The sequence below is a fragment of the Pempheris klunzingeri genome, chromosome 18, assembly GCF_042242105.1.
Source record: "Pempheris klunzingeri isolate RE-2024b chromosome 18, fPemKlu1.hap1, whole genome shotgun sequence".
NCBI classification, from domain to species: Eukaryota; Metazoa; Chordata; class Actinopteri; order Acropomatiformes; family Pempheridae; genus Pempheris; species Pempheris klunzingeri.
Window position 1 is genome coordinate 4942986 of NC_092029.1, and position 13275 is coordinate 4956260.

The window sequence follows — 13275 nt, forward strand, 5'->3', positions numbered from 1 at the left end:
CAAGTACGCAGTTATAAATGTCTGTTGGCTGTTTAATTAAACTTTGTGATGCATTAAAGAGGAATCCAACCACAGCCTTGCAACAGAACTTCTTTTTAATTGTGCATATCTGATCCATAAAGCACAAGTGAATTATTTATCAACCACCGACAAAACTTTTAGTAACAGTTTATAAGCCCTTCATAAAAGGGACTTATACTTTAAAACCCATGGAACATTAATGGATTAAAAAAAAAGAATTTTGCTATAAAAATCATGCAAAAAGCAAATGGGCTTCTGAAGGCATCTAAAAAATAATAATAATAACTTTGTTGTGTTGAGGAAACAATTATGAAACATCTAATATTCCCTATAAACAAAAAATAAAAATAAATATTTGTAGGCTACATTATTCTACCACATATGTGGAAATGAATAGGAGGCTAAATCTTTGTAACATGCTTCATTGTTTACAGTTACATGTTATCATTTATTGGGGGATTTCTCTCTGTTTGTTAAATAATCTAATGACATTCATAATCCTCAAAAAATATCAATATTAATGTAATTAAACACCTGCACTTAGAGTTCATACATGTAAGGTGTAAAAAAATGAACTACAAACCCCAAGAACCTTCACGTTCCGATGACCTTCCCATGCTGGCATTTGATTGGACAGCCTCAGTATGGCCGCCTCTGATTGGTCGACGGAGGCCATGTTTGCGTTACCAGCTGTCTAGATGCGAGCTAGCTAACCGGTTAGCCGTGAGGTACATTTGCCTCTTTATTCGGGCTACAAAACTGACGAACGGCCCCTCCACCGAGTGAACACCGGGTTATCTGGAAGTCGCCATGCCGGTTCACTCCCGGGAGAAGAAAGAAAGTAACCACGAAGAAATGGAGGTGGATTTTCCCGAGCAAGACGGCAGCAGCACAGACGAGGAGGACACCGTTAGCTCGTCCGTTTCTGAAGATGGAGACAGCTCTGGTAGGAAAAACAGGCCTTAAATACCAACCCACAGCTAAACTCATCATGTATGCCTGTCTGTCAGACATGGGGTCATTATACTGTTAGAAAGTAGCTGACATTTCGACCAGGGGGGGGGTGGATGTAGCGTACAGTATTGGGTGGAGATGATGCTGATGATGATGATGATGATGATGATGGTGGTTGAAAGGAAAAGCAGTTCATATGGATGTAATGTCACACCATGTCATGTCTTCCTGTGAACAGAGATGGACGATGAGGACTGTGAGAGGAGGAGGATGGAGTGCCTGGATGAGATGACCACCCTGGAGAAGCAGTTCACTGACTTGAAGGAGCAGTAAGTCCCCTCCCATGTTGTTTCCAGCTGAACCAAGCCTTCCTCCTCCTGATCCTCCTCCTGATCCTCCTCCTGATCCTCCTCCTGCTGCTGCCTGGGCTGAGTTAACAGATGAGATGCTTGTCACTTCATCTGGTCACTTCATCAGTCCTTGTAATTATGGTTGTAGCAGTGAAACCAGAGGTTCACCAGGGTGCCAAGCGCCTCTTTCTGCAGGGGCGTTGGATCCTGTTCAGTGTGATGGTCGGTCTATACACTGCTGTAAAAACATAGTAATGTGGGGGATAAGTGGACGTCGGCCGCTTGCAAATTACCTGTAAAAGCAGGATTTCATGGCGACACAATCTTTCCTAAATACAGGAGAAATTCTGTGTTATTCTTATTTATTCCCCATCTAGTTTAAGCTCCTGATGTTTGATGTGCTGTGCCTTTTTTTTTTTTTTTATGCTGTTCAGGTTGTACAAGGAGCGTCTGAGCCAGGTGGACATCAAGCTGCAGGAGGTAATGGCCGGCTGTGCCCAAGAGTACCTGGAACCTCTAGCCAACTTGCAGGAGAACATGCAGATCCGGACCAAAGTTGCTGGTGGGTCAATGTAGTTTCACAGGCTTAAATATTTCAATATAACTTAATGTGATACTCTTTGGATTTACCCTTATATTGGAAAAACAGAGCAAGTTGTGACACTTGATTAAGTGTCATTTAATGATATGGCGCTAAAGCTAAAATGCTTTTCTGCAGTTTAAAGGCTGTACAGGCTCTTGGATTAAAGGAAATGTAATCTTCACTGTTGGCTGCTTCAGATTGATTTAATGTTGAAATGCTTGGCACAGGGATCTACAGGGAGCTGTGCTTGGAGTCAGTGAAGAACAAGTATGAGTGTGAGATCCAGGCTGCCTGCCAACACTGGGAGGTGAGGGGTCAACAAATGAGTCAGGGCTTATGTGAGAATCAGGTTTTCATTTTCAACGCCAAACCACATTTTGTGCAAATAGATTTCTGCAGGATGTTTGGGGGTTTGCCGCAGTATCCACCACCTAGAGAGACTGAGTTTAGCCCCTTTCACTTCCTCTCGAGATGGTTTTCCAACCAGTGTGTCTTGGTTCCTTGTTTCTATCTCCCAGAGTGAGAAGTTGCTGCTGTTTGACACTGTGCAGAGTGAACTGGAGGAGAAAATAAGAAGATTGGAGGAAGACAGACACAGCATTGACATTACCTCAGGTACCACCAAGGACTGCAACCACCAGTTACTATAAGAGAATATTGTTTTCATCCATATATTATATTTAGTCGAGAAAATGTGAGGTTTGGTCTGCAGAGGCATCGTAAAGCCTGACCAGCATCCCCAAACACACAGCATCAGTTTGTGTTGTTAAGAAACCGAGAGAAGTATTCCTCACATTACTTTTTGTTTTTTGTTTGTTTTTATACTATCAATTAATTGTTTAGTACAAGTGTTATATATAAATGTATATATATTATGATGATTAATATTAAATCTTTGGTTTCCAGAGTTGTGGAACGATGGATTGCACTCACGGAAAAACAAGAAGAAAGACCCCTTCTGCCCGGTCAAGAAGAAGAAGCCTGTTGTCGTTTCTGATATCCTTTTCCCTTTGTCCTGTACTTGTCTTATTCCAACTATGTGCTCCTAAGACAGATGTTTCCTGCCCCCTTCACCGTGTGTTTGTCCTTAACCTCTCTATTACGGCCTTATATTGTTTACATGCTGCAGGATCTTGACATTCTTGAAGACTGGACAGCAATAAGAAAGGTATTTTAGAATCGGACACAGCAGTCACTTTGTGAATAACGGTTTGATTTGACCTTTTTAGTTGTGTCTGTTTCCTGTCCTTGCAGGCGATGGCATCACTGGGGCCACACAGGGTGAAGGTGGACGGTAAGAGTTTCTCCTCCTCCTAGGTTACAGTCAATATCTGGCTGAGCGCAGCGATCGACCCACAGTTCTGCTGGAGAGGTTGATTTGATACCTTCAGCTGAAAGCGCTCAAGTTCACAGTTAAAAAGAGACAAATGTTGCTTCCTTATCTGTCTTTGTCCCTGTCCTCCTTTTTTTTAAACTTTAAACTTTAAACTTACACCCTCCCTTCCTCACTGGCTCTCTTTTCGTCCACCCATGTTTTCCTCACTCCCCTTTTCCTTCTAATTCTCTCCCTGCAGCTCCGGCGGTCAAGCCTGACAGACACCACCATGTGGCGCGCTCTGAGGACGGCCGACTTTTCTATGACAACCAGTGGTACTGCAGGGGACAGGCCATCTGCATCAACAGGAAGGACGAGTACCCTACTAGGTGTGTGTGTCTGTGTGTGTGGGAGCAGAGAGGACGTGATGGTTTTGGTTCTAGCACGTGTGAGTTACAACGCCAGATAATGTGTTTCTGACACTGTGTGAGTGTGTGTGACTGAGATGCAGTGGTCACACGGTGGATTTATCTGTAATGGAAACGATCTTGGATGGATTTTGTGCGTCCTGCCCTGTGTGCTGTCAGGACAGGACACTGAGTGAATCGAGGGGATTCATTGATCAGTCAGTGTTTCACAGCACGCACACAGCACCATTCAACAGCAACACAAATGCAACAGGCGGCTGTAATACAGGGATGTTGACATTCATACAAGCCGTGGTATGTTGACATTAAAGCCAGAAATAGCCAGAAAATCAAGTTTCCTTCAGATGCAACTTCACTGAACGCCTGTGGCAGATTTATAAAGCCGTGAATACACGTGCTTCTGTTATTAGAAACCTTTTGTGGCTCTAATCAGCATCAATTTCATTAATTTATCTCTTGTACATGTAAGTTCTCAATCACCTTCACTGTAGGTCAGAAAGTGCTGCACTATATCAGATGGAATGAACGTTTTACACACACACAGACATTTTACTGTGCATACTGCAAAAAAAGTGTTACACAACCAGTGGCCATTGGAGTAAATTGCCTAAAGGAATAGGTTTTATTATATTCCATCTCTCACCATGTTTTTCATCTCCACCGAAATGAAACACCCTGATTGCTCTAGAAAACTGTTTGTATGTGTGGTCTGAAGTATGAAATACAAACTCTGTTTTTAATACAAGTTCATGTACATGAAATGGTTCCTTTATGGCGCCGTATTTGCCAACCTTTTCACATTCACAAGCACAAATTGATTAAGATTTTATGGCATGTTTCAATCAAAAACCGAAGAATCTACTGAATCATTAAGTCTGTTCCAGGAGTCGGTGGCAGAGTGTCTCTGTAGCACTTAAGCAGCATGTAAATGAGGCAGTTTTATGGCTGGCTGTTTTATATGGGACTGACCTTGGTGACTCCTGCACGTCATTTGCATACACGCCACATTCTCTGTGAGGATCGGGAGCTGATTTTGCGCTAACATCGCCGTTATGTTTGTGTCACGCAGTGCCATCATCACCACCGTCAACAACGATGAGGTGTGGTTCAAACGACTGGACGGCACCAAGTCAAAGCTGTACATCTCCCAGCTGCAGAAAGGCAAATACACCATCAAGCACTCGTAAAAACATGCTCAAACACACGCACATACAGGCAAAGACCATCAACTCTGCTGTGTTTTCTTTTAGTCTCCTTTCCATGTGGTATCTTTCTACATCCTTGCCATATGTGCAGTCGCAGAAAAACACAGGGGGAGTGAAATAAGGTGTGTGCATAAGTAACAAAAACTGTCTAAAATCAAACAAATATCAACTTACCCCCCTAGTGCAAGGAGGCGATCTTCTTTGTAAATATGTATGTATGTTGATATTATTGACAAGGTCACAAAGTGTTATTTTCTCTTGAATGGAGATCAATGCAAAGTGCTGCTAAAAGGAAAAAAAAAAAAAAAAGAAGGGTGAAGAACCGGAGCAGTAGCGAACTGTGAACAGTGGAGCTCAGTCGCGTGCCTTTCAGAGATGAGAAAAAAAAAAAAATAGTACTGAACTATCAATATCAATGCAGTGAAGCCTTACTCTGTACTGTGTTAGCACCCATCTGAAGCGGGTCAGTGACCCAGTGAGTGAGAAGGCTGGATCCAGGGGAGGAGGCCATCAGCAGTGTGTTTGATTTGCATCTCCAGAATTTCATGCTCAATAGAGCCTAATAAATCTGTGTTAGGATCCCCTGGGACCCCAGTTCGAGAACATAGTTGATTTAGTAAAGAAAAAAAAAAAATTGCACAAGTGTCAATATGGAGATGGAGAATGATTAATCAATTCTGAGTACATGATTATATTGTGCACATAATGATATGAAACTGTTCAAGAACACCCCGGGGGTTTGTCGGAGCCCTCTTGGGGAGCCGCTGTACTAAATGATCTCTTGATGTCTTGTTTTAGTGTAATTTTCACAGTATTACGTTTTTAGTTCAAATCAAGGCCAGCCCCATGCACTACGCAAACCATAGAAGGTTACAGCTGTATGTCAAGCATAGAATAACAGGAGGTGCCCTGTATATAGAGATAATGGTGTGTGTTTGTGTTTATTTCACTGTGATTCCTCCCTCTGTCTCCTATCATGTTGCCATGTGTCTGATAGTGCCTAGAGCACAACACTGAAGGAGGGACCCAGGCTTAAGTTGCTCTAGTCCACAGGTGTGGAGTGGATCTTTGTCTGCGGTGGTGGGCTCATAAGTGTCATAGTGCCATTTTTTTCAGTCTTTTGTCATTATTCAGGCCGAAGTGTCTCCTGTTTCACGTCTGTGTCCCTCCCTCTCAGCTGTCACTTCTGTTTTGCTATTCCCCTTTCTCTTCCTCCTTGTTGTCAGTAAAAATGTTCCTCAATAATATTGATTAACGCTACGATGAGAAAGCAAGGTGAAGGGATTTTTTTTCGTGTGTGTGTGTGTGTGTGTGTACAATCCGTCCAATCAAACAATCTGTGTATTTGTAAATTTGACTTGATTCAGCGGAGGGCTTCTTGCTTTGTGTTGTATGTATGGTGCTTTATATTTTCATCATTGCAAACACATTTCAAAGTGTTACCTGCCAAAAGTATTGTAAAGAGGAGTTTGCAACAACAACTATTACAAACTTGAACAAAGTGTCAGCGAAGCCTGATGTGACATCCACTGAGTACAATATTTGATAGTTTGTTTTTCGATTCTGCTTTGTTTTTACCTTTTTATGAATCATGATTCCTTTTCCACTTTAGAGGTAAGAAAGAAAAAAAACAAAAACATGTGACATTGTGCCAATGCATGTACAGCTGATTAAAGATTTTGTTTGTATCATTTGGAGGGAGTCAAACCTACACATAAACAATTCGTCATCCTTTATATGCAAAAGAGAGCAAAGAGTCTTAATGTGAGTGGTGTTTCTACTCTACTTTAAAAGGCTCTTCGCCTGCATTTCTGGCAAAAAGGAAGCGTCCGTGCATTTATGTGATTACAGTATCAACCTGCGCTGCGCAGCTTGAGTCTTTTCTTGGACTTAAAAGCTTTGGATAAAAAGTATGAGAACTTTGCATAGAAGTTAAATATCCTATTGGATTTAGCCTAGCATGCACAAAAAGCCCAGATACAATCTTATATAATACTCCAGTGTACAAAGGGAGAAAGTCCCTGACAGTGCTCAACCCAAAGTCACCCCTGAGGCTCGCTGAACCCTGGCTACACTCCTCTGTGACAAAAAGTGGCTTATTTGGGAGAAACATGCTGAGCTGGTCCTATTTGATAATGGCTCTTTGGTCTGCTGTGCTGTTCAACCTCTCAGTCTGCCAGAGGGACACTCACTAGATTAACACCACATACTGTTATTGATTCAGGATCTACGCTGATGTACAACTTTCTTGCCTCCCGCGTCACTCTCCAGCTGCCCGGCCCGAGGCCTGTGCAGATACATCATGCAGAACCACTGTAACCTTTGATTGATCTATTGGGAATATTGATCACATGCAGGGATGAAGTCAGAAATTAAAAATAAAAAGGCTTAATTGGCTGAATTTCCCCTTCATATAACCAAAATTGATGCTTTTAAATGAATGTACTTTACTATAATTTACCACATGGTTACACTAGGTCAACACCATGCAGAAGACAATCTCAGAATCCCACATTTCAAAAAGACCCACCTTGCATTTTTCTGTTGCACCACCGTTTTCCTGGCCAGAAGGTGTCAGTAGTGCTCCACAGCGGAGAGGCAGCAGCCTCTGCACTGGATGGGAGGTGGGAGGTGGTCTGTGAATCTGGGGCACCCTGCTGCTGAAGCCCTCCAGCTGATGAGAGAGAGAGAGAGAGAGAGAGAGAGAGAGAGGAGGGATGAAGGCACAGTTTGATCACAGCTCGCTGGCCACGTCTGCTACCGCAACAGAGAGAGGGAGAGAGGGGAAGAGGAAAATCCTCATCACCGCGTCAAAGGCAGGAGCAGCAAGCAAGCAACAGGGCTGCCTGTCTTTCTACACACTATGCAGCATCTCTTGAGAGCTTTCCTTGGATCCTTGCGTCGCAGAATCCTGTGAACATACTCCATTTTGCATGCACCCTTGTGTATGTATGAATATGGCCAGAAGTGGACATAACAGGCTCTACCCCTCCCAAAATGCACATGCCCACATCTACAGTATAGGAAACGGCTTCCTTGATTGTTTTCTGCCTAATGATGGTGCCGGTTGAATCTGGATACTTGTCCCGAGTTTCTGGCCATCTCCAGCCCCATCTATACTTAATGAGTAACCAGAACTGGAGGGTCATTGGGACGTGTTTACTGCAACACTGGGGCTAATTAGACCGTGAAAGTGTCACACTGTGCTAAATTACTTATATCCCTGCCCCTCTGTGTGATGTATGTGCGTGTGCATCACTATGCCTTTTCATGAGAGCGAGACTGTGTATGTCGATCTCTTCCTGTATGCATGCATGTGCTGTGTGCCAGCGTGTGGGTGTGTACCTTTGATGCTGATTGTATAAGAGAATGTTAAATGCATACATCCATAAGTTAACATCAAAAGGATGAGGCAAGCTGCTCATCATGAGGAAAAAGACTCTAGTGAGGTGGATTCAAGTGGAGAGTGCTGCAGCCGGCACCCTGCCATCTAAATGAGCCTGGTGTCACCTCTCCAGGTGTGTCAGTGGCCTAGACTTCACCGTTAGCACTCAGGGTATAACTGTTTCTTCATCCTATTCTGTCTGTACCATCTCCTCTTGCATCCAGCTGCTGTTTCCTTAAAGATGGGGCTTTACTTGCCTTCCACTCTTAAAACAAACTGATTTTTACTGCACTACGCAGCCTGTTGTATAAATAATATATAGATAGGTCAGAAGTTGGATGCCAAACATTAGTAGTGCATCTTTTCGACCACTCAAAGCGCTTTAACACTACATTCACATACCATTCATACACTAATGACCCCATACAAGGTGCCTACCTGCTCATCATCCAGAGACTAACCATTCACGTGCTGAAGCATGCTGTCACATGGGGAGCAATTTGGGGTTATTCTACATTTATGTGATAATCTATTACATGTGTGATGGCCGACTGGAAATGGTTTCAGATAGGTGCAAGTGAGAAGTCAAGTAAATATAATATGTGATTCATTTTAATGAAACTTAAACATAAATAAAGAAACTTTTCTCTGACAAAATGACAAATGTCTGGTATGTGGTATGGTAATGTCAAACAAACGATGCAATCACTTAACATTACATCATAAAGGGATGACATTTACAATGTTCAGGAAAATGGGTGCATTAGTCAACTTAAGATGGTAATCACGATTGAGCGTTAGCAGGAGAAAGAAATTGAAATCTACCTCTAGGTTACCAAAAGGTCTGCTTTATCAGGGATCGCTATTCGCACACGCTTTTTTTTTACCAATGCAACCTGTTTGCACAACACAGAGATTCAATATCTACCAGACTCCTGACTCTGCTCCAGACATCATTTCTGCATCATGTGCTTACTGCCAAACCCTCTCTGCAATGAGCTGCAAGCAGTGGTTGCAAGCATTGTGCACCACCTCCCTCTGGTTCTTTAGCTGTCAGACAGGAGGGACTACCTCTCAAAATCTGGGATTGAGCAGTAGCCTTATGCTACCGGGGAGTGTTGTCATAGAAGAATGGCATGACTGGCACGGTGCCTCTCAAGGCCTGGATCCTGAGATGGACAGGGTGCATCTAGGATTAACTCCAGCAGCGATGGAGGAAAGTCCCAGAATCCTGTCCGCCATTTCTGTTTCTGCACAAGGCAAAATGGCTTTCAGAAGCAGTGTGAGGAGAGGGAGTTGACCCAAAGAGCCACCCAATCTGTTCTGTCCTCTCTGCCCTGTCTGTCACATTCTACTATTAAGGTGTATGCATCAGTGATCCTGTCTTGTCATGTGGGGTTTGGAGAGAGTTTATTTTTACCAACTCTCTACTGGGTTCGACTGAGGCAGCTGCATCTTGTGGTACACTCATCTGCCCCTCAGTAGAAATTGCCAGTTTATACCCAATGGACAGGTGCCTCTAAAGCTGTTATCTATTAAGACAGCATTGCCATGTGCTCTGACAACAGCTAAGAGGGTGAATAAAACTGCATCCTTAGTTTAGGGGGCTTGAGAGGCGCTACCATCAGACACAATACGACCAATACGTTTGTTTAGGTGTCTTTTACTCTCACCACTAAAGGGGACAGTGGATTTAAACTGCACCTTCTGTGCCCTGTGTGAGCTTTGGCATGGTAGGCACTTTTTTTCTTCTTCCCTGAGGCTCGCCCATTTATTGTGCGAGGGTATCTTGGAAGGACCCCATTGGCGGAGGAGTGCAATGGCAGCCTTGCTCATTTGTTGAGGACATCTGTATGTCAGCATCTGTGTTCAGGTCCTGCATTTTTTCAGGTTTCATCTTTTGGACGTTGCTGCTGGTTTAAATGACCCGCGAGTGACCGCTGTGAGCCAGCTCCCCCTCTGTCCTCTCTGTACCGAAGGCTTTAGCAGGATTGTAGACCAAACTTCCTCAAGCTTGGCCTCCAGCAGCCTCTTGTGCTTTCCCAAAGTAGCTTGGTCGGCATCTAGCGAGTCCTACTTGCCCACATGCAAATTTTAAATGTGAAGATCCACGATGACAAGTGGCTGAGCTGGTAGAGTCCTGTTTGACAGTGCTCATAGAACATGGACTATAATGTGTATTCCAGTAAGCTAATGAGTTGGTAGGTAATGGCGACATTTGAACGGATGTTCCCATCTGGCCTTTATATGCTGTGATACTAGAACTGACCTTTTCCTTTGCCGAAAATCACCTTCATCTCCATTTAAACGTCGCCCCTGTCTTCCAATAAAGTTGTGGTAATTGATTTCTATAATTACAACTCTTTTTGACCTCATGGCTTGAAACTGAGGAGCTCTAACAAGCTGGCAGACTTGTATGTGTCTGGTTTACTTAGCTGACCAGACGAGGTGGCGGTATCACCTTCCAGCTCCACACCCACTGTCCTCAGACACCATACAGTATCTCCTCATTATGTCAGCTCAGATATGCAAAGTAGCGCCGGGAACCACTGTAGCATGGCAGAGGCAGACAGGGGTAATGTTTGTGTATGTGTGTGTGTGTGTGTGTGTGTGTGTGTGTGTTTATGTGTGTCTGGATGGGATCCCCAGCCAGTGGCGGCACTGTAGCTATGATTTTACATAGAGAAGGTGTCGGGCTCAGCATTATCTCTCTGAACACATAAACATACAACTTATCCATCTCCTGCAGGCTTAACCTCAAGTGCTCGGTGCAGGCTCAATATGGAAATGTAGTCAAATAGCCAACTGGCATCAGCGATGGGATAAGAGACTACAGAGACTCGGTCGTCAGGGCGATTCCCTTGCATCAAAATTTAGATACAGGCTTCCTCTCTTTCAAAATGCAGGTTGTGTTTGTTTACTGTACAAAACGTGTGCATATATGTGTGTGTGTGTGTGTGTGTGTGTGTGTGTGTGTGTGTGTGAACACAGGCACATATACAGTACATATATACATCTTTCACCTTGTGTGCATATCAGGGAGTGTATGTTTGTTCAGGATGCAGAATCAGTGGAGTGAGAAACAGAAAGCTCACCCAGCCATTTGGCCGCAGTCCTAATTGGCTGTGCGCTGTTGACAGGATGCTGACAGAGCACATCGCACAGACAGGTACTCTGTTTCTCTCTGTTTCATCTTCAGTGTTTGTGAAAATATTTCCTCTGAGGAATTCCCTGCTCTACTCATTTTCGAGCATGAAAAAAAAAGTGGCGCCCTTTGACAAGTTACAAAGCTTGTTGTTTTTCTAGTGTTTGGATACAGAAAAAGGGAATGGGGAAGCTGGAGATGGGCCAGACTTAATGAGACTGTTTCCTACTTCTTATGGGGCTTGGGTGTTTTACTGTTCGGTGACTTGCCTGGCTTCGGAGTGTGTGTGTGTGTGTGTGTGTGTACAAACGCACAAACATACCTGCACTTACACTAATGCATTTTCTCTTTTTGTTTTATTTGATTTTTATTTGGAAAATGCAATATTGCAGAACAGTACAAAACCTTTTCAATGTTTTTACACAACACTCTTTTCCAGTTTTTCTACACATGTATGCAGCATATGCATGTGTACGGAAAGAGGTATTTAAAGGTCGCTGTACTTTCAGTAATCCATCTTCACTTTCAGGAATATATGTCCATATATAACAGGTTTAACACATCTACACACATTCACATATTATATATTCACTCACATACCCACATGTATACAACCTACATACCATGCATGCTTCTATTTTAATATGTCAGCAAATTCTGTATTTAACTTTCTTACATATAACCAATTAAGGGAGCTTACATTTCTACTATTCCCATCAAGAAGGAGAAAGAAGTATAAAACGTTAGTGGAGTGGCATCTAAAAGTAATGGATTTTTTTAAAAGTGTAATATAACCATGTAAAGGCCTGTGCACCCATATAGACACTGCAGACTGTTTAATTAGTTTTGCACTAGAAAGACAAACATTCTTGGTTCAGATAATCAGGAGTACCTCTCATCATAATGGCATACTTGACTCTGTGACACACATGCACACGCCCACACGGGGCTTTTGATGGACAGCAAATACCACGGGGATGCGAGCAAAAGAGGGGGAGGGGACGTACAATAAGCAGCATCTGAAACGAACCATGTCTTAAGATGGGAAAGGATGTCGCCTCAGGGTGCTTTTAACCAACACTTTACTTTGATGGGTCACAATGATATCACTTAATGCACTTCTTTCTCTCTCTGTCTGTCATTCATAAGTACATTTACTGAATCTGTGTCTTTTCACATTGCGTACATTTTATGTGTAGTTATGTCATGCACTGTATGCCTTTGAGAGGTGTAGATGTTTTGTATCCAGTCAGCCATGTTTGCAAAGAATAACACAGAATAATCATGCCCGTCAGTCTAGACCCAAGGATGAGGAGGATGTCCTCCTTTTGCCATCAGGGTTGAGGAACACCTTGCCTGAGGAAGCCAGGTTATAAATATGTTCTTTTACTCAAAGCAATAATCTGACATTTTGGAAAATGTGCTTATTTGCTTTGTAGCAGCAGGTTAGATGAGATTAATATCATTCTCTAATCGGTCTATTGAATGAAGGTTAGCCACCAGGCAGTTAACTTAGCATAGAAAAAATACTGGAAATTGGGTGAAACAGTAAACCTTTCTTTGTCCGACTTTAACAAAATGTGCCTGCTAGCATCTCTTAAGCTCCCTAATTAGCTCTTTATATCTCATTTGAGTCTCCACTGGTTGCCTGGTGTTATTTAAACCAGGAGCCCATTGAAACGACTGAAAGGTACAAAACCGTTGGCTCAGTAGATCGCCTCTGCTGGGCTAATTCTTTTCTACCCGTGTTGTGCAAGATCCACAGGAACCTTCCATTCCTACGTTTTACTTTACCAGATAATTCTGACTGAAACGCCGGCTTTGAGAGGAAGTGAGTTGGGAGACTTTGACCACACAGGATCAGCCGAGTTCAGTGTGAGAGAGTTCAC

General features: G+C 43.1%; 1 protein-coding gene across 1 annotated transcript; it reads left to right on the forward strand.

The window, feature by feature from the left end:
- The first annotated feature begins 727 nt into the window (after positions 1-727).
- Positions 728-6549, forward strand: brms1lb (BRMS1 like transcriptional repressor b). The gene is made up of 10 exons (XM_070849306.1): positions 728-967; positions 1214-1304; positions 1760-1887; positions 2136-2215; positions 2427-2523; positions 2815-2904; positions 3012-3076; positions 3163-3202; positions 3483-3612; positions 4721-6549. The coding sequence occupies exons 1-10, from the start codon at positions 832-834 to the stop codon at positions 4836-4838; spliced, it is 975 nt and encodes a 324-aa protein (XP_070705407.1). The 5' UTR covers positions 728-831; the 3' UTR covers positions 4839-6549.
- Positions 6550-13275: the final 6726 nt, after the last annotated feature.